This window comes from Lissotriton helveticus, chromosome 3_2 (genome assembly GCF_964261635.1).
Source record: "Lissotriton helveticus chromosome 3_2, aLisHel1.1, whole genome shotgun sequence".
Taxonomy (NCBI): domain Eukaryota; kingdom Metazoa; phylum Chordata; class Amphibia; order Caudata; family Salamandridae; genus Lissotriton; species Lissotriton helveticus.
The window spans coordinates 15719807-15746875 of record NC_136062.1 but is presented as its reverse complement, the minus strand read 5'-3'; the positions used below and the strand labels follow the sequence as shown (position 1 = coordinate 15746875).

At 48.8% G+C, this 27069-nt stretch overlaps 1 protein-coding gene across 2 annotated transcripts in view; it reads left to right on the top strand.

The window, feature by feature from the left end:
• The window catches only part of PDE8A (phosphodiesterase 8A), a 2294608-nt gene that overhangs the window by 708980 nt on the left and 1558559 nt on the right, over positions 1–27069 (top strand). For both annotated transcript variants that reach the window (XM_078684749.1, XM_078684748.1), the window contains exon 3: positions 14085–14275. In XM_078684749.1, the coding sequence (XP_078540875.1) occupies positions 14085–14275 (191 nt within the window). The remainder of the gene's footprint in view (positions 1–14084; positions 14276–27069) is intronic.

Below are 27069 nucleotides of genomic sequence, written 5' to 3'. Positions count from 1 at the left end.
CTGGTTGAGGCCGGGCTCGCGGGGCTGGGCAGTACGAGGCTGGCAGGGTGTACTGCGTGCGTTAGGTGGCGGTGCCCTGTGGGTCTTGCGTGGCGGGACCCCTGCGGGGAGGTGGCCGGGACAGCGCTGCTTGCGATGCCTTGCTGGGTGCTGAGCTGACTGCGGGGCCGGTGGGGCTCTGACTACAGGTGGGGCTCTGACTACTCCCCTGGGCCGGTAGAGGACACGGGAGAGCGGGTGGCTGTGGGATGAGTGCTGCGGGGGCCGTGGGATGCGGAGGGCCAGCGGGGTGCTGTGGGTGTCTACCGGGGGTGCTCGCAGTGGAGGACTGCAGGAGAGAGGTGGCGTCCTACTGTGCTGCACCGGACAGACCAATGGCTGTGGACAGTGGTGCAAGCGGCGATAAACACAGCGCTGGGTGGCGCAGACGACTACCACGTGAGTGACGACGCAGTGGGACTCCGTGTGGATATCTGAGTGGGACGCCTCTGCTACCTGCTGCTTGCCGGTCTGTTGGAATTTGGAGGCTGCGGCGCAGTACCATGGGCAAGTCTGAACCCAAGCAGGCTAAGCTGGCCTTTGCAGCTCAGCGACAGTCACGGGCGGGTGAGAGAGCTCGAGAGCCCAGAGCGAGACCAGAAGGGCGTCCTCTACGCCTGAGGATACTGAGGATGACAACCGCACCATACTCCTGGAACTGCGCGCGGGGATGAAGTCTATTGACAGTAAAATAGACGCCCTGGCGACTGGTTTCGACGTCGTAAAGAAAAAGGTGGAGAAACATGAACGCAGGCTGGATGTGTTGGAGAATCGAGTGTCTGATGGCCATGATGCGCAGGCCGAGAATCGCATGCAGCTTCTTTAAATGGAAAAACTCCTGGAGGTGATTAGCGCGAAAAATGAAGATTTAGAGGCGCCCTCTCGGCGCAACAATGTGCGAATTCTTGGCCTATCGGAGACTACGCCTATATCCCGGATGGAGCCGTTCATAGAATGCATGCTGCGTGAACTTTTTGGGGCTGCTTTGTCCAGTGTGATGATAGTGGAGAGGGCGCACAGGTCGCTGGGGCCTAGGCCGGGGCGCCGCCGCGACCGATCATTGCCAGACTACTTAATTATGCTGATAGGGATTCTATTCTCCGGGAAGCAAGGGCAAAAGAACCGGTGGTGTACAAGGGCGATACCCTGTCTTTCTTTCCTGACTACACCCCGACAGTTCAAGCTGCACGTCGGGAATTTGTCCCGGTAAAGAAGTTGCTGAGGGAGGCAAAGGTGCCCTATGCTATGTTATATCTGGCAAAGCTGAAAATGACACATGAAGAGCAGTCACGGATGCAAAATCTGCATTAAAGTTTACGAAACATATCTGCAAAGCAAAACCTCGAAAGCAACTGGCAGAGGACGAGCAAGCGGAATCCGGACTGGATGTCACAGATTGATAGACTGGCTACTGCTTTGTTTTGTTATTGGTTGCTGTTGTACTGTTGTGCCTCTCTTTTGAGTGGACGTAATATTGTGGTTTGGAATGGTGTGTGGAGTCTGGGTGGGTGTGGACTGTTGAGATGATAGTTGCTCTCCTTGGGGCTCCTGATGGTGCGATGTAAGGATCCTGCATTGCTTGTCTGATCTGGATTCAGCGGTTGGAAGATGGAAATAGTTCCGGCGACCACACTTCGGTGTGTGTATACGCTGCTGTGCTTCTTCCCCCAGAGGGTATTACCCGTATGGTTGGAGTAAGGTGGGTGGTGAGGGGGGATGATCTCGACCTAATTGGGAGGTTGGAATGGGTGGAGGGTGAAGGGCGGCGGGGATTTTGTATGTTTTGTTTGTTTGCAGTTTTTTGTGTGTGGAGGTCAATCACAAGTGCGACATGAGACATTTGATGTGCTTAATATTGGAGTTGTTCTGCAGTGACTTGCATGTCTCCCGGGGGGCCTGTCGCTCACGAGCTGCTATGTTTACCCTATTGAATATTTAATGGCTATTGACTGAGCCCTATTGACTTGGAATGTTCGGGGCCTCAATTCCCCCAAGAAAGGGCGCCAGGTGCTCGCATATTTAAATAGACACGGAATACAGGTTGCACTGTTGCAAGAGACACATCTCGCTCCAAATGCGTCATGTGGGGCGCTCGACAGATGGGCGGGCTATTGAATGGCTTCCTCGTATTCCTCCTATGCACGAGTTGTGCTGATCTTGATTAAACGAGGGCTGGAGTTTCAGACGTTGCATTCATACGCAGATGATGAGGGGAGATGCACTTTGTTGTGCGGGAAGCTGAGTGGTAAATTGGTTGTCATCGTCAATATGTATGGTCCCATAGTGGACGATCCGGCATGCGTGGCGCGTGTTTGTGAGCGGCTGAGGTAATGGCCAAATGCCTGTTATTTGGGGGGGATCTGAATACATATCTGAATGTACAATTGGATAAATCGAACCCTGATACGCACCGCACCCCGAGAGTAGCTGCGAATGTGCTGCGAGCTATGGAAGAATTTGGGTTGTGTGATGTATGGCGGCAACGCAATCCGGGAAGACAAGAGGGTACGTATGCTACGCCCATGCATGGGAGTTGGTCACGGCTAGATTACTGGCTGATTGGTGATGAGCTTATGGAATGGGTTGTTGAGGTGGCGCCTCTTGCCCGCACGCTGTCGGATCATAACCCGGTGCGTCTGCTGTTGAAAATTCCGACCGGAGTCCGACGTCCTTTTACATGGCAGATGTGTACTGAGGCGCTTTTAGATCCTGTGTATGATAAAACTGTTAATGACGCCATCGAACAATATTTCACACTCAATAAGGGCACGGTTGATCAAGCTGCCACGCTGTGGGAGGCCTTCAAGGTCACCATTAGAGGGGTGTGTATTGGGACAGCTGCAGGCATACTCCGTGACATACGGTCACGCTTGCAGAGAATTGAGGCGGAGCTGCAGGATCTAGAGAGGGATTATGCTAGCCGCCCCATATTGTCCACACTGGGAAGAATACAGGAATTACTGGATGAGTATGACTCGCAGGCAGAAGCGGAGATAAAATATATATCTCGCAGACCTGCAGCTAGGAGATACGGGGAGGCGGGCAGGCCGGGTCGGACGCTGGCGTTCAAGATAAAGGCGAGGCTGGAGCAAACACGCGTGGATAGAATAGTGGATGAAGAAGGAAATAAGCATTACACTCCGGAGGCTATAACGGACCAATTTTGTATATTTTACAAGGATTTGTACAGCACACGAGGTCCATTGCCGGTGAAAGAATTCGATACGTATTTGGACGACATAGCGTGTGCTTGGTTGTCAGACGTGCAGCGTCGGTATCTCTGTCTTCCAATTGATGAACAGGACGTTAAGTTGGCTATTGCGGCCTTGGATAATGGCAAGGCGCCGGGTCCGGATGGGCTGCCGGTGGAATTTTATAAGAAATATGCTGATCTCATTGTGCCGCATCTGCTAGAGGTATATGCTGAGGCGTACGACGCAGGGGTGTTCCCCCCATCCATGAGAGAGGCACTCATAGTTACTTTACTCAAGAGAGATAGCCCCCGGAGCGCTGTGATTCTTATCGTCCATTATCACTGATCAATATTGACGCCAATATCCTAGCGAAAATTATAGCAACTAAGCTACAGCCCCTGATGCACGGTTTGATCCTACCGGATCAATCCGGATTTGTGCCTGAACGATCCACTTCGCATAACTTGCGCACGCTATTCTCTATGTTCCATGTGCTAGAGCCCAAGTTAGAGGGGCGGCAGTATTATTGGATGCTGCCAAAGCGTTTGATTCTGTTGAATGGCAGTATATGCATGGGGTCTTGCGGCGTATGGGGTTCCCTCTCCAGTTTCTTCAGTGGATAGCTGTGCTGTACACGGCGCCGTCGGCACGGGTGCAAGTTGGTGGGCTGACGTCTGCCGCGTTGTGTATTGAGCGTGGAACTCGGCAGGGTTGCTCCCTATCACCCCTGCTATTTGCGATCATTCTTGAACCGCTGGCCTGCGTCATTTGGCAGCGACATAGAGAAACTGCCTTGAATTTTAACTATCGGCCGGTCTTGATTTCACTCTACGCGGATGATATGCGATATCTGGCGCAATTATTGCGGGAGTATGTGCGGTTTGGCCGCATATCTGGGCTGTACATTAACTGGGAGAAGTCGTTCATAATTCCGCTGACGGCTGGAACTGCACGTCCTGATTTGGAGTTTCCACTAATCTGGTCAGTATACCCAGTGAAATATCTGGGAGTGTGAGTGCATCGGGATCCGGCAGTGATGATCCGGGAAAATTATGGCAGGGCATGTTCAAAATTAGAAAGCGTGGTCGAAACCTGGTTGCAGCTGCCTTTGTCACTGGCGGACTGTCTCGCACTCATTAAGATGGTGGTATTACCCCGATTCCTTTATATGTTCGTGAATGTGCCCATAGTACTTAATTTGTCTTTCTTTAAAACACTCCGAGGCCATTTGCTTTGACTGGTGTGGGGAGGAAAGGCGGCGAGAGTGCAGTGGTCGGTGCTTACACGGAGGTATGAGCAGGGAGGCTTCGTGGCGCCGGATTTTATGCATATTACCTAAGCGCTCAGGCTCAATACCTGTACTATTGGTATAGGCCACATGCTTTCACGCCGCACGTTGCGGTGGAGGAGGGAGATGCGGCTCTGATTCCTCTGCATAGTGTGGTCACTCACCACTCGAGGGGTACCCCGAAATCGGAGATCAACGCGGTTGACGCTACGGTGTCGGCCTGGCAGCGGATAGGGAAACTGGCACAAAAGTTACTGTTATATGCGCCGGACTTGCGTCTAGAGTATCATGCACAATTGTCACACACGAGGCCCCGTCTGTAAGGGTGATGAGGGAGGCAGGCATTTCCCATATGCGGGACGTGTACCCCAATGGCATGTTTATCTGACAGGATGACCTGAGTCATATTGTGAATCAGTCGCTGCTCTTCCAATTCGCGATACATCGCTTGTGACGCGCGGCCCGGGAACATTACACTGCCTTTCCGGATGAACCCCCTGCACTGGTGTCTTTACAAACTGTCCTCACCGTGCCTAATAATAAGAGATTAATATCCAAACTCTTTAAATTTATTAAAGACGAAAAGGTGCTGGGCGAGGATAAGAGCTGTGCCAAGTGGAATGCATGTCTGACTGTTGATATTTCTGAAGTTAACTGGAAGTTTATATGTGGGCTGACTGGCAAACTCTGTATGAATGGCAATCTTAAGGTTATCCATTTTAAATATGTGCATCAGATGTACTACACCCCATCACGATTGTATAGATATGGGTTGCGTGACACGGCGAGGTGTGACAGGTGCGGTCAGGATGATGCAGACTTTCTGCATTTAGCGTGGAACTGCCGGACGGTGGTTGCATTTTGGACTGCTGTGATGCGTAGTTTGCGTGAGATGGTCGCCGCGGATCTTCCTTGTACGCCGGTATGTCTTCTCTGCTGTGTGCCACATGTTAAGGGGGCGAATGGCATGTTTGTGCGCCTGGCGCTGCTTATGGCTGCTCGGAGGGTGGCGATTACGTGGGGGAGAGGCAAACGACCTATCCTGAAGGCTTGGCTTATCGACTTAGTGTATTGTCGGGATAGCCTCAACGTTTATGCGGAGGAGCTGCCCCTGTCGTCGAGGCCGAGGGATATATGGGAGCCTCTGAGGCTGTATCTGCTTGCACATACTGAGAAGGGCATTGGTTGAAGTACTGGCGAGATGCGGGGTGCACGATGGGAAGATTGTGACTGGAGAGTCCACGGAAGGGAGCAGCGTGATTGACATAAGAACACGGGGTATATAGACTGGCACTGTGATTGTGCTCTGTGCATGACAACGTATTGTGATTGAGGATGTTCTTTCCTTATAATTTCATGTTATCATTTCTTTTCCTTTTTTGTTGCATTGGGGTTTTCTTTATTATTCTTTGTTGTGGGTCTGGCGTCCGCTGTTTTGTATTTGAACTTGATTGTTCTCACATTGATGGCATAAATTGCACTTACATGGGAAGTTTTTAGGATTGACAGACTGTCGCTGTAGGTAATTCAACAATGTTTTTCTTTCTTGTATGTGCTATACTTACATTGCGGATGTACCTGTTTTTTTTTTGTTGATGACAATAAAAATTAAAAAAATTAAAATAAAAAAAAGTACGCACGGCTGGTACAGTGAAACTGTGAATAGCTCATTAAATCAGTTATGGTTCCTTTGAGCACTCCAACTGTAGTCGTTGCTGTATGGCTTTTTTGTAAATTTACATTTTAAATTGATCCTAATCACCACCTTCACTCTGTGAATAGTTAAATGTTTGTCTTAATTTATGTCATTGCCTTCACAGTTAAAAAAATTACGCATATTATCCCTTAATGTTAATGGCCTCACGCATCACATTAAGAGGAAAAAAGTGTTGTCTTACTTTGCCTCAAAACTCCCAGACATCGCCTTATTGCAGGAGACTCTCCTTTCAGCCTTGGAATTGAGCAAACTAAGGACAGATTGAGTGTAGTTAGTAGGAGTTTACTGCCCGCTGCCCTTTCTGACACCGTCTTCGTTGGAAAAGTGTGGCGTTCCTATTCTGTTCCACTAATCTGTTCTGGTCGCTGTTCTGAAGACGTTGACAGAACCGTTGGGCTGTTACAGCTCCGTAATATGTAAAACTATGTATCAGATTCTGATTGTGGGGTCGTATATGCTCCTAGTCATGATTGGGCATCTTTCTTTTTGGTGATATCTAGACTCCTGAAAGAGTTTGGTCGCATCAAGACAACAATTGGTGAAGACTGGAATATAGCCATTGATCCCTATTTGGATCGTTCTGGACCAATTGATAGAGCTAACACTAGGGATAGAGCAATTCTGAATGATGTAATGAGTGATCGTGGATTAAAATAGCCATGGCGTTTGACGCACTCAAGAGATAGGGAGTGCACATTTAATTCATGTGTTCATGGGACCTGTTTCCAGATAGACTTCATTGTAATGTCGCATGCCCCTCTGGCCTACTTGAGTGCTTGCACTATTAATACTGGGGTAATCTCTGACCATGCCCTGATAACTTTAGAATTGGATTTAGGACGTGTCTCCTGTGTCCAAGTCATGGCGGTTGAATCTTTGACACTGTCATACTGCGGAGAATAGGTAGGAACGTATAGCCCATCAACGTCAATTCTTGTTAGATAATGATTCTTCTACAACGTCCGCACAGGTGTTATGGGCAGCAGGAAAGGCCACCTTAAGAGGTACACTTATGCGGGATTCAGCGATTCACAAGTGGCAAATGCGAGATATGCAAACTTGATTAGAGAGAGTGGTGTGTGATCTTTCCAAGACTTATGTACAATGTCTCACCACAGTTTTATTAAATCTTTTGGAGCAAGCAAACTATGATCTTAATACACATCTTACAACACAATCAGAGTATGCTCTACTTTGCCTAAAATGGCATCATTAAGAGCAAGGTGAAAAGGCAAGTAGGTTACCTATTGTACAATGATGCCAATGTGAGGCAAATTCTGTTATTCCAGCAATCCGTAGCATAAATAAAGGATTACTTATACACCCAGTGGAGATTACAGAAGCATTTGTGCATTTCTTTTCAACACTTTATAGCACAGAGGTTCCAATTGAGGCAATTTCTGAGCTTGATTTTTTTTTTAGAGATCTTCATCTTCCCACCTTGTCTGAAGATGGTAGGCAGTTCCTTGTAGGGGAGATCACAGAGGAGGAGATTTCTGAGGCTATTAGGAGAATGCCCAATAACAAAGCCCCTGGTGATGATGGTTTCCCGATAGATTTTTATAAGATTAACAGGGAGTTGATGATTCCGCTTCTTTACAGGCTTTATAAAGAATAGGAGGGTGGTTAGCTTTATTTTAAAGCCTGATAAGGATCCTACTAACTGCACAAGCTACAGTCCCATATCGCTCATTAATGCAGACATGAAAATTCTTGCAAATTTCCATGCAACCCACCTTAAGAAAGTCCTCCCTAGTTTGATACATAGCTTTCAGATCGGTTTTGTACAGGGGTGCTCTTCCCGTAATCATATGCGTATTCTATTCATTGTGATATGGAAATTGCGAAATAATTGAGATGATAAGTTGCTGCTCTCTTTACATACAGACATGGCTTTTGATCGGGGTGAATAGTGGGATCTTTTCCGCACCCTAAGCAGGGCAGGAAGAGGGTCTGGGTTTCTAAACAAACCCTGATGGCTTTACTCCAACCCTTCAGCACAGATAGACTCTGGAGGTCATTTGTCAAAGACCTTTCATATCTCGAGGGACACAATACAAGGTTGACCGCTGTTGCCACTGCAGTTCCTTTTAGCAATCGAACCGTTAGCAGAAGCCATTCAACAGTCTCAAGTGCGGAAATAGAAACGCCAGTTGGAATTTGCTAAATCTTGTTATATGCAGATGATATCTTATTGACTACAAGTGAGCCAGATTCTTCCATTGCTCAGCTCATGTCTCTAATTGATTTGTTTTTGTTCGCCTCTGGAAATGAGATAAATTGGTCTAAGTGTGAGGCTACACCTACTTCAACATCCTCAGTAATTGGTCTTCTCTCATTATATAAGGCTAGTATGTTTCCTAACACGGCATGCTGGAGATGTCCAGATGTTGCGTGTGATTTGTACCATGTACTCTAGTGATGTTCTGCACTGGATATCTATTGCCATTATATATGGGTGTCACTGTGCTCTACTAGTTTTATTCCTTATGAGGAATCAAGCAAGCTAACTTTGTAGCATGATTTTATTGCTTTGGATAGTACGACTTCTCACTGGCATAGATGGATGTCGATGGCTCTAATAGTGGCTAAGATCAGCATTGGCTAACAGCACAGGCGCCCGCACATCAAGAATGGCTTTCTGAACTTTATAGATTAGCCACATATGAATGTACATTTACAAGGTTCAAGATCAAATCCAGGTTTTCGATGATTTTTGGGTTCATTTTTTTACATATGTAAACTCTAATTATCTTTCTCGTGTGTGGCGTATGATACTCTTTTCTGTGCAATGATGATGGTGATTGGAGTATTTTTATCTGTGATTTGAATCTGAGGCCGATGATTTAAATCATTTGTTTGTGAGGTGTGTGTCATACGTAGACAAAGGTTACCTTAGGCATTGCTTAAACTGTATTTGTTTAACGGAAGGCTCCTTTATTGGATTTTATTTTTCTATTTTCATTCATACTTTCTAAAGTTATTTTGTCCCTTCTTGGCATCCCATTGAGTACTATATTGCATGACATTTGTATTAATGTATAATGGAAATCTCAATAAAGAAATGTATATTAAAGAGAAACAGTATTTCAACTGGTTTAGGTACAACAGGGCACAATGGGTGCAACAATATCATTAAACTTTCACAGGTGTCTTGCAACCTGCCTGCATACCTTCTGTTTCTAAGCAAAGCCTCTTATCTTATCTTATCTTATCTTAAGGAGCTCTTATATAGCGCGCTGACACCATAGGTTTCCTGGCGCTGGTTGAGTGCTGTGAGGTGTAAAGGCGGGGGTCTAGCCAGTCTGCGTGAAGAGGTGGGTTTTCAGAAGTTTCTGAAAACCAGAAGGGAATTGCCAGATTTGAGCGGAAGGGACAGCTGATTCCAAAGAGTGGGGGCCCGGTGAGCAAATCTGCGGCCGCCGAACTTTTTAAGTTTAATAGGAGGGACAACTAAGAGTTGGCGGTAAGACGACCGGAGGTTGCGGACCGGGCAGTAGGGGATGACCAATGATTTGAGAAAGGCGGGGGAGGTCCCAAACACAGCCTTAAAAGTCAGGCAGCCGATCTTAAATGCAGTCCTCTGCTCCACCGGCAACCAGTGGAGTCTGCGAAGCAGTGGTCTCGCAGACTGCCACTTCGGGGTTTTATAGGCCAGTCTCGCCGCTTGATTCTGCACAATCTGAAGCCTGTAAAGGAGGGATTTAGGTAGGCCATGGTACAGAGAGTTTGAATAATCTAGGCGTGAGAGCACCAGGGCAATCAGGACTTGTATCAGAGCCTCCGGTGTGAGGATGTGGGAGACTTTCCTGATTTTTCTGAGTTGGAACATGCATGATGACACAACCGCACCCACCTGAGGCCTAAGAGAGAGCTCCGTATCAATTATGACCCCGAGACTCTTTGCTGACTTTGCCGGGACCGGCGGGGAGCCAAGCTCAGTCGGCCAGAACTGTGGGCCCCAGTGAGAAAGACTGTTGCCCGGAAGAATTAACTCGGTCTTCCCCGGGTTCAGCTTAAGCTGGTGGGAGTTCATCCAGTGCTGGATGTGTAACATCACCGCTTGGCAATCGAGAGCTGCATTAGGGGTGTTGAGCGGGAAGATGATTTGCAGATCGTCTGCATAGTTGAATACGGTGACATTCCACCTCTTCAGGGAATAGATGAGCGGCTGAAGGTAGAGATTAAATAGCAGGGGGGACAGGGATGATCCCTGGGGCACTCCGCAGATGGATGGCACCTTTGCGGCTGTGAAGGGACCTAACCGGACCGCCTGGGTTCTGCCCGACAGAAAGGATTTGAGCCAGGCAGAGGCCAGGCCTCGGATGCCGGCTTGCTCGGCACGGTGGACAAGGATGTTATGGTCCACCGTGTCGAATGCTGCCGACAGGTCCAATAAAACGAGCGCCTGTGGTGTCCCTTTATCGGCATTGGCCCTAAGGGTATCCATAACTGCCAGGATCACAGCCTCGGAGAATGGGCTGGTCTGAAGCCGGCTCGATTGGGTTCGAGAAAGTTGGAACACTCGATAAATTTAGAGAGGCAGCTGGTGACATGTGCCTCCAAGAGTTTGGATAAGTAGGGCAAGAGAGAAATAGGCCGATAGTTGGCGAGATCGTCCGGGTCAGCTCCAGGCTGCTTCAGCAGGGGCACCAGGACAGCCTCCTTAAAGGAGTTGGGCACCACACCTGCCTCGAGAGAGGTGTTTAGCAGAGGCAGGATGCAGTCCGGCAGAGTCAGGCAGACGTCACGGAAGACAGAGGGGGGGCAACAATCATTAGGCGAGCCGGATTTGACCCGAACAGCAAGTTTGGCCAAAGTACTGGGGTCAAGAGCGGGGAAGGATGATAATTAGAGTGGGTTTTCAGGAGGGGAGGCTAACATGCCATCAGGGGAGGCAGGGGGAATAGTATTCTTGATCTTGATGATTTTTTCGATGAAGAAACTATTTAAGGCATTGCAGGACTCTTGCGTCGGAGTCTGAGAAGCTGGAGTCCTAGCGTCAGACGTGAGCTCCCTCATGACTGAGAAAATCTCCTTGGATTTATTAGGAGCAGTAAGGATCCTTTCCGAGATGTGAAGAGCTTTTGTGCCGTAATTGCAGCTTTATATTTTTTCCGCGCAGCAACGTATAGCTCTCTGTCGATGGGTAGGTAATTACGTCTCCACCTACGTTCCGTCTGGCGCAGTTCAAGTTGCTGGGTTTTCAAGGTGTCATTAAACCACTTGTGGGACTTGCTGTGCCGGGAGCGGGGGAATCTGGAGGGAGGGGCAAAGCGGTCGCTGACTTTAGTAATCCAGCCAGTGAGATCCTCCTCCAGAGTGTGAACAGTCGCTGCACTAGACGACGGAAGGCGAGTCTCAGCCAGGAACGAGAGGAAAGCCTGAGAATCAAGGGTGCTCCATTTCCGAGCACTCCCACCTGCCAGGGGAGGGACCTTCATACAGCCCCTGACTGTGATCACCGTGTCGATCAGGTAGTGGTCGGACCAAATACAAGGAGTGATCACAGGACAGGAGAGAGTAAGGTTGTGAGTCCAGATGTGATCTAAGATATGGCCCCCGATATGGGTAGGACGGGTAACTAGTTGGGTCATATTAAAGCTGGCGAGAACTTCAAAATAGCACAGTCGCATGAGGACCAGCGTCGCAGTCGTTATAACAGTAGTTGAAGTCGCCCAGAATGGCGACTCGAGCAGATGAGGTAAGTAACTTGGCTAACTGTTCACAAAAGGCAACAGGGAACAGAGGCATAGGATGGGGAGGACGATACAGAATAATGATGGTAACAGCTCCCTCTCCAGTCTCCAAGCTGATGATGAGATTGTCCACGTCAGTGAGAGTGAAAAAAGACATGGAAATAAATTTAAACTCCTTTCGGATAACAGCTGCCACCCCGCCGCCGACACGACCGAAGGGTCGGTTCGTATTAAGCAGGTAATAGTCGGGGGCAGAGCTGCTAAGATGTCAGGGTGAGAATCATCAGTCAGCCAGGTCTCAGTGAGTAAAAGGATATCGGGACTTTCGTCGATGAGAAGAAGAAAGAGATCAGCCTGATGCTTTACCAGTGAGCGTGTATTTAAATATAGGACCCTGATGCGCGTTTCAGTAGTGCTGAGACCAGCTGGGTGCTTACTGCAGGGGGATGAAGAAGATATATTACGCGCAATGCCAAGTGAGGAGATAAGATCTAGGTTTGTCGGAGATAATGCAACCCATGCACAATCCAGGTTCCTAAGAGCAGAGGGAGAATAAACAAGGGGGGTGGCAGCCTACTTGGCCTCTTGCGCCTCCTTAGCGCTGACGGGCGCAGACGGGCAGGACTCTGGCACGACTCCGGCGCAGGTCCGGCGTGTCCGCTGCCCGCGTCCGCTGCGTGGATGCATGGATGTCCCCTTTTATGCGCGACTAGAGCGCGGGGGATTAATGCCACACCCAATATGGCCGCCGCTCGTCTGAACCTGGGACCAACTCCACAGCGTCGATACTCGGCTGGGAGTGGCCCAGGGCAACGGGGAGAAGGGGGAAGGAGTCAGCGATGAGAGCTTCTTAAATCAAGCAAATAAGGCAGTGTTGCAGGTAAATTTAAAAAAACGCCGTTTTCACAGTGATATTAAATTTCAAGTAAAGTTAAAAACACAGCAGCACAACCTCCCGGCTTCCGCCTCAGGAGGGACACACGAACACTCAATCAAACGAGTGCAAGGGCTCAGGAAACCCCTTTTATGCGCGACTAGAGCGCGGGGGATTAAAGCCACACCCAATATGGCAGCCGCTCGTCTGAACCTGGGACCAACTCCACAGCGTCGATACTCGGCTGGGAGTGGCCCAGGGCAACGGGGAGAAGGGGGAAGGAGTCCGCGATGAGAGCTTCTTAAATCAAGCAAATAAGGCAGTGTTGCAGGTAAATTTAAAAAAAAAACGCTGTTTTCACAGTGATATTAAATTTCAAGTAAAGTTAAAAACACAGCAGCACAACCTCCCGGCTTCCGCCTCAGGAGGGACACACAAACACTCAATCAAAGCCTCCTTTTAGTTTCATGCCTGTCTGCTTTAATTCTCTAATTTAAATTCTCCAATTGGCTGATACCGCATTTCGTACATTCACCACCTCTCCTCTTTAAAACGAAAATTCTTGTAATCTAATATTACCTAATCTCCACCAACCCATCACACCAACCATCCACCTGACACCACATGGCCCTCCACTAATGACCACACCTACCAGGTATTATATCACAAAGTAACTGAATTAAATTCATGCAATTTGTATTGAGCGCATATGACTAATTTCAATAACCAACAGTAACCACTAGATTAACCACTAACCTTGAGTTCTGGAGAAGTGCTACTCGTCGTCAGCACTTCAGTGCCTCGTCAGGGATAGTAAACGATATATAAATCCAATTATAATTGCTACACATGTAACAGATTAATGCTTTTTTATTGCCAATTTGCTTTGATTTGTATTTCCTCTAACTTCTCGTTTTTCTTCCTTCTTCCACAGACTTTCAGTAGTAATTGTATCCTCACATCACAGCATCTACTTAGGTCAACCTGATATAGCATCTATCTTGTCAACTGCCATCTGCCCAACACTTAGCGAGTTACCACTGGTTGCTTCTGTACATCTTGCCTTTAGTAAAGAAAAAAAATCATGGTTTTGCAATAATATTATGTCTGTCTGGTTAGGTTTTCATATATTCAGGTGTTATACACATAAAGGAAACATGTTCAGGTATTTTCTGGGGACTAAAAATACTTGTACAATTCTTCGGCTGTTTCTTACATACGAAACTGAAAAATTGTCTGACCAACATCTAATACAATATTGTTTATTTATCAGGTACTTTTAGTATTTGCCAAAGAAGACAGCCAGAGCAATGGATTCTGCTGGGCGTGTGAAAAAGCAGGATTTAAATGTAATATTGCTAGGACTCCAGAATCTGCACTTCAGAGCTTCTTGGATAAGAATCATGAAATAATCATAATTGATCATCGACATTCAAGACAATTCGATGCAGAAGCTCTATGCAGGTAATTATTTTAATGACTCTAATACAATGGCTTAACAAGCTAATCCTGGTGGGGGAGACTCCACCTTTCATCACTCTTTGATGAAGAAGACGAAAAAAGAGTAGCATTGGGTTTGGTAATTGTAACAGTGTTTACCTACAGTAAGGCGAATGCACAAGACTGGGACATGTTCTGCTTTCTACAAAGAATTGCTATTCAGAATACTCTTGTAAATGTTCTGTCATATGCTTATACAGAATTGGATTTTTGAAGTATAATGCTTGAAGGTGTAATTTGCAATTTTTTAAGTAAAGTTATAGTAAATAAGTCACCTCCTACATTATTTAGACCAAAAGATCCGTTGCCTTTTGTTTAATTTAACAGAGGTATTAGGAACAAAGTAAAATAGATTCAGTAATGCCCAAACCGACCCGCAGGTTGCCCTCCAGACTTTAACTGTTCTCAAATCTTAGGGAGAATGTTCTCACCTCTACTAGAGATCAAGTATAGCCTCTTTGCTGGCATGTTTGCCCCCCACTTTCCTTCTAATTCATAAAGAGACCAGGTTGACAAGTATTTTCTTTATATGCAAATTACCTTTTCAGACTCTCTATATACTTCCTTAAGTTAGTCATTTTTTTTCACTTCCTGATATCTGGTTTAGCTGGAAAGATCGTTCTTTTACCCTAAATCCACCTCTGAACTGTTATCCACTTTGGGAAAAGTCACATATATGGCCTAGATAGTATTCTTGTGAAATCGTTATGAAGGCTTAAACACCAACTGTCCCAAGTACCTAATTTGTAAATATGCAAGTGCCAAGGCTCGAGATATTTCTCAGAAAGAAACTGAAGTGGTTGGGGCTACCCATTGCCCTTGCTAGCACTGCCAAATGTGTTTCAAGGTCAGCTAAAGCTATAAATATGGCTTGGAACCACTTCTACTATAATTAATTTTTGTTAGTTGTGTATTGAATACAAATTTGATGAACTTTACTCGAAAATGTACAAAATAGTGCCACCATGTAAAAAAGACTGTCATTAATAAGTGCCGGTATTTACAATTAAGTGCCAGTTCTAAGCATCTGCAAACACCAACACAGATCAAGCCAAATGGTCAAATGGCCAAAAGCATTCTTACATTCTGAAAGGAAAAGGCTGCAAAGTGATTAAAGACCAGGAGATATATTGGGAGTGCTGTGGACACCACACTTCAACTTCACAGCAGGACAATCATCCTATTTATAACTCAATGTGATATTCTATACCTGAGAAATAACTCAAATCCTATGGGCGATTCTCTTGATACCCCTGCAATATCCTACAGGTAACTAGTCATGATGTAATGATCTGTGGTATCAGGAGTGACCTAGCGATTGGGAAGCACTTATAGCATAGCCAACCCCTCATTTATAACCTAAAGCAGCCTCTTCCTTATGCCCACCAGCTGCATTTCTGTGCAGTGATGGAGGCTAGCTATTCTCATAGCTGTCTGGGTCTGAGAGGTTCAGTGATGGATCTTTTCAATAGAAGAGTAGCTTTTGTCTACTTCAAGTACACTGGGACCCTAAACTCTGACATATGTTAATTTATTTTCAGTATTTGCAGGGGTAAACATATCCTCCACTTCTTGTACTATAAGTGAAGAGTATGGTCCTCCAGGAAGTTGCGTGATGTACATGCTACCCATTACATTATCTCAAATTTAGACTGAGTTAATTAACCTTAATATCGAAACCAAAACGGTTAAGGTCTACTAAAGGGATATGTGGTAGCAGAATTAAACTCTACAAATTATGAAGAAGAAAAGGTTTACAGGACTCAATTAACCGCATCGCTGCAGCGCATTTTCCCGCTGTGCGCTGAAGTTTTAAAAAACCCGCGGTTCATGACGAGCTCAGCTCGTCATGAGCGTACGAGAGGTGTACCTCATGACGAGCTGAGCTCGTCATCAGCGTCGATGTGGTTAGGAAAGAGATGACTATGCCAAACTTATTAGCTCCCCATTCCTGTTAATTTAGTCCTCTCCCTAATAACATGAACCTTTATTTAAAAAGATGTATTCAAGATCTGAACTGATACACGTGCCATTGTTAAATAATTATTTAACAAAAGCTTTGGTCTCCTTCACCTTGAAGTTAAAATATTGTAAATTGATATGTTCAGTGTCCTTACTACGGGACTTTTTAAAAACTGGTTCTCCCAATCTTTTCACCTCAGATTTAGCTTTCTCACACTTCTTTGAGTCTGCATCTAGTTAAGATCTTGGCAGCATTAAATAATTTCAGGGAGATGGGAGCAAGAACCTTCTTAAGGGTACCTAGTATTAGGGTGAAATTAAATATGTTGCCTGGCTGTTAACTTGGACCTAAGATCAGAATGTGAATAGGCCTGTGAGAAAAGACTCAAACACCTGACTGGTCAACTTCCTTCAATACCACTTAGAGTGTTCTTCCGGTTCTCAGACTCTAACCAGTGCTACCCACTTTATCAAATATTCTGAAAACCAAGGCATGTTCGAGGCATGTTAAAAATGAAGAGTGGGTATTTACAGGCGGTAGGTTCTCAGAGGTTAGTATTTCAGTCAAGGACATTACCTTTTGATGGAATTTACGACCCGCTGCTTTAAGCCCCCTCCTCTAGGTGTCTCAAATATCAGTTAATCTACCTAGATAATCTTGTTATCAGACCAGATATTAAAAGCACTGATTATGAGAAGAGGTTGATTACTCCATCACTGACTTTATGAGGTCTATGAAATATTCCTCCACTGCAAAAACGTATGTGGTTATCTGTAAATCCATAAATAGTCCAAAATGATGTATCCTCACTGACATCTTACATGCTGTTTCAAAAGAAGGAAGCTTGACTAAGGGCATTTTGTAGTCCCTTAGGTTAGTGGGATGACTATCCTCCCTAAATAGCTTTCAAAATTCAATGACAATGAAACAAATTTCAAGTAAGATGGAATTACTCCTGGCCCTTACAGTGTTCCTTCAACTGAGTTTGTGACACAATCAATAGCTTAAGCTCCGTTTCCAGCAAGGCATCCTAAACATCATTGCGGTCGGCGACATTTATAATCCATAATTTATAATTAATAATATAATTAGGTTAAGGGGCACCTAAATTAATCTATTGTATTAAACAATTCACTATCATTTTCTTTATAACATGTAAAAGCCATAATCACATAGACTCCTTTAACATCAGTTTTATTGCCCATCTTTATAGATCTTTTGCACCACACCTCACCCATTTTGTAACTCATGTGACATTGTTTCAAAGGTAAGTAATAATTCTGTGTCAGAACTGGGGGCGAGTATTATGCATTCTATCTCTGCCTTATTCTTACCAGCAACACAACTTGAACCAAGCCATTAAAAACTACATTTCCCATGAGAACTTGGATAAAGAGTAGTATAACAACAACCAGTTACAGTCCATATAGGTGAAGGCCATATGTCCCTCTCCCTCTTTGTTCACTGCTCTAGCAGCAGATGAATAACCATTCCTTCTGAAGAACTTGCTTTTTTTTAGTCACATTTGTTAATTAAACTTGGAGTGTAAATTCTCAAAACAAGTACCTCATTGCTTGATCTGTTCCTGCGTAGGGTCCAAAACCATTCAGGAGGATAAACTGGGCACACGCCCAATCTAGCCCTAAGATGCTCAGGCAATGGTCGCTCCCCCTCCGCACAGCACGGCCTGTGTGTCCCTGCCCCAGCTGCCGCTGCTGAGGAAGTTCGAGGCCCTCTTCCACCCGCAGGCTACCACTTGCGCCTCATCCCTGGTGGCCAGTGGTAGCTCATCCTCCATTGTATTGCCTGTATTTTCTTTCATTGCTCCCGTTGTAGTGACTGCATTTTCATTGTTGTGTCTGTGACTGCTGTTGTCTGTCTCCCCTCGCTGCCCCCGTGTGTGTCTGCCCAGTTTCCCTTCTGCTCCCCTCGCTGCCCCCGTGTCTCTCTGCCCGGTTTTTCCTTCTGCTCCCCTCGCGGCCCCCGTGTCTCTCTGCCCGTTTTTGCCTTCTGTTGCTTAGCTGCCCCTGCATTTCTGTGACCTTTCTGACCTTTGTGCCCTCTGCGCCACTCGTTTCCCCTCCGATTTTTTGGGGACCTTTCTGCCCTTTCCTGGGACCTTTCTGCCTCTGTGCCACTCGTTTCCCCCCGTTTTTTGTAACCTATCTGCCCTTTCTTGGGACCTTTCTGCCTCCTGTGCCACTCGTTTCCCCCCCTTTTTTGTAACCTTTTTGCCTGTCTTGTGACCTTTTTGCCTTCTGTGCCACTTGTTTCCCCCTGTATTCTTGTGACCTTTTTGCCCTTTTGTGACCTTTCTGCCATCTGTGCTACTCGTTTCCCCCTCAATTGTTGTGCCCTTTTGCCTTCTGTTTCCTTCGTCTCCCCTCACCGCCCACGATGCTGCGTCTCCTGTGGCTCTACCCCCCTGACTGCCGATTTGCTGCCCCTGCCTCCCGCCTACTCCTCACTCCCATCTCCCCATACATGCCGCCCACTGCGCGGTCGCGCCGCTGGCGCCGGCCAAGCCCGTCTCCGTCCATCCGCACCTGGACCGCGCCCAGCAACAGAACCCCTGGCCCCCCATGACGACGACCGCCGCCACTACGACCTTAGCACTCTTCACGCTTTCAACCCCGGAGGGACCCACAACTGCTTCAAAGCCGCCCCGAAACGCACACACAGTCATTTCACCTGCCGGAACTGCAGCTACACCAGCCACAGAGGCGCCGAACCACCCGCCTAGAAAGACCTCAACCACCTACTGAACACCCGCTCTGCACGCAAACACGCCGTCGAGCTCTGGGACCTGCTCAACACAACCTCCCCGGACGTCGCCTTCCTGACAGAGACCTGGTTGACCAACTCCTCCGCACCTGACATTGCCATAGCCATAGCCATCTCAGACGGCTACAAGATCACCCGCAGAGACCGCACCAACGGAGTCGGAGGAGGATTCGCCATCGTCCACAAGAACAGCATCAGGGTCTCGACTAGCACCGATGACACGCTCAGCACCGCCGAACACATGCATTTCCAGATCCACACTGACCCCAACTCCACCCTCAGAGGCACCCTCATCCACCGACCCCCGGACCCCGCCCCCAGTTCAGCGACTCCATCGCTGACTTCATCAGCACGCACACCCTGACCGCCACCGACTACATCCTCCTCGGAGACCTGAACTTTCACCTTGAGAACAACAACGACAGCAACACCACCACCCTGATCAACAACCTCGCCAACCTCGGACTGAGGCAACCCGTCACAATGCCCACCCACTCCGCCGGCCACACGCTCGACCCCGTCTTCTCCTCAAGCCCGCACGTCTTCGTCAGCCACACCACAAAACTCCTCTGGACCGACCACCGCTGCGTCCACTTCACCTTCCAGAAACCCTCCACACACCACCGCACCCAACGGATCCCCCGCCGCCGCTGGAGCAAAATCACCGAAGACCAACTACATGCACACCTCGCTCTCAGCCCACCCACTGAACCCTCCAACACCGACGTCGCTGCCCACAACTTCAGACGCTGGATCGAGGACTGCGCCAACACCCTCGCCCCGCTGAAGAAACCCCCCCACAGAGACACCAGCAAGAGGGCCAGCTGATTCACCCCAGAACTCCTAGATTCCATGCAAGCCTGCCGGAAACTAGAGAAGAAATGGCACAGTGAACAAACTCCGGACAGCCACGCAGCACACAAGTACACCGTCCGCAACCACCACCACCTCATCAGGGCTGCCAAGAAGACCTCTTCAAAGACCGCCTCGACAACAACGCACACGACAGCAAGGAGCTCTTCAACATCGTGAAGGAACTCTCCATCCCCAGCTCCAACACCAACGACATCCCGCCTTCGCCAGCCCTGTGCGACTCCCTCGCCACCTTCTTCCACCACAAGATAGCAGACATCCACAACAGCTTCAACACCTAGACAGCCCCAATAGACAGCAACACAACAGACCCTCCGCACACCATCAACCACGCCCCCTTGCTAGCCTGGACCAGCGTGAGAGTCGATGACACCATCAAGACCATGAGCATAATCCATTCCGGCTCTCCGTCAGACCCATTCCTGCACCATGTCTTCAACAAAGCAAGCAGTTCCATCGCACCCCACCTACGCAGTGTCATCAATCTCTCCCTTGAGACCGCGACCTCCCAGAGAGCTGGAAACACGCTGAGATCAATGCCCTACTCAAAAAACCCAAGACAGGGGGGGCGTGGCTGGCAGTCGGGCAAGATGGCTGCTAACGAGAGGAGCTCCGGAGGAGAAGTGACCTTCTAGGTCAATCTGAACATTTATCCGGCATATTCATGCACGTTAGAGGCTCTCGCGGAGGCTGGTGACCGAGCGGCGTCTGCAGGAGCAACTCCGGTCCAAATCCGACACCGGGTGCTGAGGTTCGTCGGTAGTGGACTACAGCGGCCTATTCTCCACACAGCAGCCGGGGACTAAATTTTGGGAGTACACCGGGGAGCCAGTGAGGCAGTGACAAAACGGCCTGCTCGACGGTGGAAGCGCCCAAAAACATTGCCAGACACAGCCGAGGGGTGAGCGACCTCCCGCAACCACGCATCCTAGGATGTTTGATTCCGATCCAGGAAAGACATGGCTTGGCAGTTCGGGCTGGACTGTTCCCAAGAGTCACAGGGTCAAGGCTGATTTGCATATGGCCATGTCTGAACTGAGGTGGTGTGCAGTGCAAAAAAACGATGGATTTAGGCCCGGATCTCTGTACTGGGGTGAATGTATGACATTGTTCTGCATTCTGTCCATCAACTGCTGTTTTTGCGGTTGACATATGTAGGCATACCCATCACGCAGCGTGACAATACACATTGCACTCCACGGCACACAACAGTCTGTCTAGGATAGACTATTTCATGACCTCGAAGGCCTGTTTGCAACACGTAGAAGACATTGAGATCAAACATAGGGGTATATCGGACCATGCACCTGTAGTGTTAACTTATTCCTATCATCACAAATCCCGCAAACGGCTCTACCCTATTTACCCAGGGTACTTGCAAGTCCAGAAGATACGTAAGGAAATCCGTGAAGCCACTAAATATTTCTTTGCAGAAAACGAAGCGTCAGTTCTTTGGGAGGCCTACAAAGCAGTTCTCAGGTAGCAAGCGATAGTTTCCATCACGGGCCACAAGCGAGAGAAACCGAAAGAACTCACGGCTTTAGAGCTAGAATTAAAAGCAGCTGACACTGATCACATGGCTGACCCTACACCCGCCTCGGCACACGCCTTACACCTAAGGCAACTACAGTACAGGGAACATCTCAGGCAGGAGACGACATCGGCCCTTACAGAGACCAGGCATAAAATTTACGATGTGGGGGACAAAGCAGGGAAACTGTTGGCCTGGATAGATAGACGAGAGCGGGGCACCAGGGCTATAGCGCAACTGCGTATGGCAGAGGGTCATCTCACGTCCGACCCGCGAGCCATAGTTCGCACACTGGCTGGCCATTTCCGGGAGGTATATACATCGTCATCAAGCTCGTCGGAAGCTGAGGCAGTTTCTTCAATAAAGGACATCGCTATGCCCAAGCTCACACAGGAGGCAGCCTTGGAGCTCGAGGCAGATCTCACGGTGGAGGAGCTACACGCCGCAATCAGATCATTGCAACCGGGAAAAGCCCTGGGACCCAATGGGATCCCGATAGAATTGTTCAAACTACTGGCGGACACTCTCTGTCCACACTTACTTCGCATGTATACCGACAGCTTGGGTAGAGGTGAACTGCCATTGGACCAGAGAATGGCCACAATAGTGACTATCCCGAAGGCCAGGAAGCCGCCGACTGAGTGTACCTCCTATCGCCCAATATCGCTCCTCAACGTGGAGGCGAAAATACTCGCTAAAGTGCTCGCAAATAGACTGTTTGCACACCTGCCGCACTTAATTCATCCGGACCAGTCAGGCTTTATGCCGAATAGGAACACAGCGCTTAACCTCCGGCAGCTGCATGGCGCGTTGGCTCAGGCACACACCCTGTCAGAACCGTCAGTAGTCATCTCCCTGGATGCGAGAATGGCCTTCGACATGGTGAAATGGCGTTACCTTTTTGCTGCACTACCGCACTTGGGCTTCGGCCCGAAGTTCTGCGCATGGATCCGCCTCCTTTACACCGCACCTCTGGCGTGTGTGGCAGTGAATGGGCACTTGTCGCACGCCGTGCCGCTGGCGAGAGGGACGCGTCAGGGATGCCCCCTATCGCCGCTTCTTTTCGCGTTGGTGTTGGAGCCCCTAGCGGCGTGGGTTAAGGAGGCCCCTTTGCTGAGAGGTATTCAGTGGGCAGAGGGATGGGAGGACCGAATTTCCCTTTGCGCGGACGACATTCTAGTGTACCTCACAAACCCTGAAAGTTCCATACCAATACTTCTTAAGATGTGCGAGGCCTTCGGAAAGATCTCTGGATATACTTTTAATTGGTCCAAATCGGTCTTATACGTACTGAAGGGACCTGCACCGCGGCTCCCCTTGGGCTGCCCTCTGGTGGTGTCCCAGGACTCCTTTAAATACTTGGGTATTCATATAACGGTGGACCCAGCGACTTTCTTTGCCAAGAACCTGGTGCCTCCCATGGAGCGCTTATGGAGAGATGTGACACACTGGGAGTCACTCCCCCTGACACTGTTGGGAAAGGCGGCATTGTTTAAAATGATGGCCTTGTCCAGGTTTCTGCATGTTCTCGGAAATACGCCGTTCCCGGTACCATTAAAGTACTTTAAACAAATAGCAGCGTTGGTGTCCAAGCTATTGTGGGGTAATAGACCAGCACGAATAGCACAGGCGAAATTGCACCGAGGATGGTATGACGGAGGAATTGCGCTTCCCAACGTTCATTTGTAATATTGGACTGCACATCTCAAAATTATCAATCAATGGATACACGCCCCTCAGGCGGATCCAGCATATATGGCAGATAGGGCACAGTTAGGAACAGGAAATATACTGGCGGCCTTGTATAATAAAGGACAAGCTATGAAGCTGACGGGACCGACAAAACACACAGTCATACTATGGCACGCAGCGCAGACGCGGTTGGGGTGGAAGGGGGTCATTACCAAACTTACCCCACTCAGGGACACTAAGCGGTTGGGGACACAGAGGAATAGCAAAGGATTCGAGCAGTGGGACACCATAGGTATCTCTACGGTGGGTGACCTGTGGGACAAAGGGACGGTCGTCCCATTTGACCAGCTCAGACAACAGTGCGAGCTTTCGCCTACCGAGGCCTTTCGCTACATACAAATGCGCCACGCACTCCTAGCAGTATTACCGCAGGATACAGAGGTCCCTGAGGCCTCCCCAATAGAGAACAAGCTGCTCACAGACCACATGCCAAAGCACGCCACATCTTTCACATACCGCAAACTGGTTAATAACCTACCGGACCCCACTAAGACACTAGGAGACAAGTGGGCGACAGATATTGGAGATATGGACAAAGCTGAATGGCGAGAAGCCTTGGCCTCACCCAAAGAGGTGGGTATACCAGCGCGGCTCAGGCTGGTGCAACTTAAGATCCTACACCGCTCCTATCACACCAGGACCACACTACACAAAGTGGGCAGAGCACAACATCCATATTGCCTCAGGGGGTGTGGGGTCGAAGGATCCTTTTTTCACACGATTTGGGATTGCCCCATGATAGCAGATTACTGGCGGAAAGTGTTGCGAACAATATCACACACCATGAATGTCTCTCTATTGCCTGAGCCACGCAGATTCCTCCTGAATGTGTGGGAACCAAATGACTTATCGAGACATGGGCAGACGTGGGTAACATTAGGCCTAATGGTAGCAAAACAAAATATAGTGCAAAAATGGGGGGCTGCGGAGCTGCCATCATTGACGGCCTGGTGTAAGGATATGGACCTAATTATGTTGACTGAAAGAACTGTGTACATAAACCGGAGATGCCCCTGGAAATGGACCAAAGTGTGGACAGCATGGAACACTTATAGGGGGGATATTTGCGAACCAATGCCAGACTCAGACGTGGGTAGCTCTGATGAAGAACTTGGGGAGGAGTAGGATCAATGGGTTAAAGGGGCCACTTGTGAATCAAAGAATAATCAGTTGGTTGGTGGTGGAACAGGACAGGGTTCTGTATCATGTGTTAGTTCAGCGTACTGTAACCTGTGTATGTATCCATGCTGACTGTCTTGCCAATGCTATGCACAAAATAATAAAAATAGTTAAAAAAACAAAAAAAAAACAGAGGCAGACCCAAGAGACCTCAAGAACTTCCGACCCATCTCTCTTCTCCCCTTCCCGGCCAAGGTCATCGAGAAAATCGTTAACAGACAGCTAACCCGATACCTCGAAGAGAACAGAATCCTGGACCCTTCCCAGTCAGGGTTCCGCAACAACCGCAGCACCTAGACCGCCCTCATCGCCGCCACCAACGACATCAGGACCCTACTAGACAACGGGGAGACTGCAGCACTCATCCTCCTAGACCTCTCCGCCGTCTTCGACACCGTCGGCCACCGCACACTACGCGCACGCCTCCATGCCACAGGGATCCGAGACAAGGCTCTGGAATTGACCACCTCCTTCCACTCCGGCAGAACACAGAGCGTCCGCCTCCCCACCTCCGTTCCGAATCCTCCGAGATCATCTGCGGCGTACCCCAAGCATCCTCCCTCAGCCCGACACTGTTCAACATTTACATGGCCCCGCTCGCACACGTCGCCCGACAGCACGACCTCAACATAATCTCCTACGCCGACGACACTCAACTGATCCTCTCCCTCACCTAGGACCCCATCACCGCCAAAGCCAACCTCTATGAAGGAATGAAGGCCGTCGCTGACTGGATGAAGATCGGCCGTCTGAAGCTGAACTCTGCAAAACGGAGGTCCTCATGCTCGGCTCCAACCTGTCAGCCTGGAACGACTCCTGGTGGGCAACGGCACTGGGGGCAGCCCCGACACCCCCCGACCACGTACGCAACCTGGGAGTCATCCTCGACTCAACGCTCTCAATGACCAAGCAAGTCAACACCGTCTCCTCCTCCTGCTTCAACACCCTCCGCATGCTCTGCAAGATCTACAGATGGATCCCGACGGATACAAGAAAGACAGTCACCCAGGCCCTTGTCAGCAGCAGACTCGACTACGGAAACGCCCTTTATGCGGGAGCTCCGACGAAGCTCATCAATCGACTACAACGCTTCCAAAACGCCTCAGCATGACGGATCCTCGATGTACCACGACACGACCACATCACCCCCACCTGAGAAACCTGCACTGGCTCCCCGTCAACAAGAGGATATCCTTCAAGCTCCTCATCCATGTACACAAGGCACTCCACAAGACCGGCCCAGCCTACCTCAACAGACGGCTCTCCTTCTACACCCCCAACCGCCAGCTACGCTCCGCCGACCTCTCACTCGCCACCGTCCCGCGCATCCGAAGAACAACCACCGGCGGGAGATTCTTCTCCCACCTCGCTGCCAAGACATGGAACACCCTCCCACTGAGCCTACGACAGACCCATGACCTGCTGACCTTCAGGAGGATACTAAAGACCTGGCTGTTCGATCAGTAGCGGCCCCCACCTCCCACCTCCAGCGCCTTGAGACCCTCCGGGTATATAGTGCACTTAACAAATGACTGATTGAAACCAGCCAAAACGCATAGATCCATTAAACAAGCCAGCTGCTACACCCCAGAACTCAGGGCGATGAAATGCAGATGCAAACACCTTGAAACAAGATTGCACTTCAGCTGAAACTACACTAATCGAGCCACTTTCAAATCTGCCAACCAGCAACTCGAGACACAAAAAAGGAGGTCCTGGCAAACCGCATCGAGGCCTGTGCCTATAAGACCAAGGAGCTCTTCACCACCGTCGGAGAGTTCATCTCCCCATCATCCCCCGAAAACTCGATCCTTGCCTCAGAGGAACTATGCAGCACTCTAGCAGACCACTTCTACAAGATAGTGACCATATCCAGAAACTTTGATCCCCAACAGTTCTACCTCCTCAGTCTCCCCACTCCCACAAAGACAACAAATGATCACCGCTCACCGCAAAGGAACAGCTCAGTACACCGATTACCACGGCCCTGATGAACGCCATCCACTCAGGAGCACCCTCCGACCAGTCCCTTCACCAACTCTTCAACCTCAGAAGTGGCAAGATCAGTCACCAACTCACCACCATTCTCAATGCCTCCATCACCACATCAACCTTTCCAGATGTCTGGATACACACACAGGTCAGACCCCTCCTCAAAAAACCCACCGCCGACCCCAGCGATGTCCAGAACTATTGCCCCCTCTCACTGCTCCTGTTCACCTCCAAAGATCATCAATCTCCAACTCACCGAACACCTGGAGAGACAAAATGTGCTAGACCCCTCCCAATCTGGTGTCAGGGCTAACCACAGCACCAAGATAGCTCTGATCGCCGCAACAGATAACATCTGCACCCTACTCGACAGAGGAGAATTCCCTGCCCTGATACTTCTCAACCTCTCTGCAGCCTTGGACGTCTCCCACCATACACTCATCAAATGCCTACTCCAGATCGAAATCAAAGACGATGCCCTTAGATGAATGGCATAATTCCTCATGGGGTGCACCCAGAGAAGCTGTCTCCCGCCCTTCATCTCATAACCCAAGCGCACCATCTGTGGCGTCCCCCATGGTTCATCCCTCAGTCCCATCCTCTTCAACATCTACATGATGCTCTTAACAGACGTCATCAGAACCCACAACATCCACATAGTTCCCGACGCTGATGACACCCAGC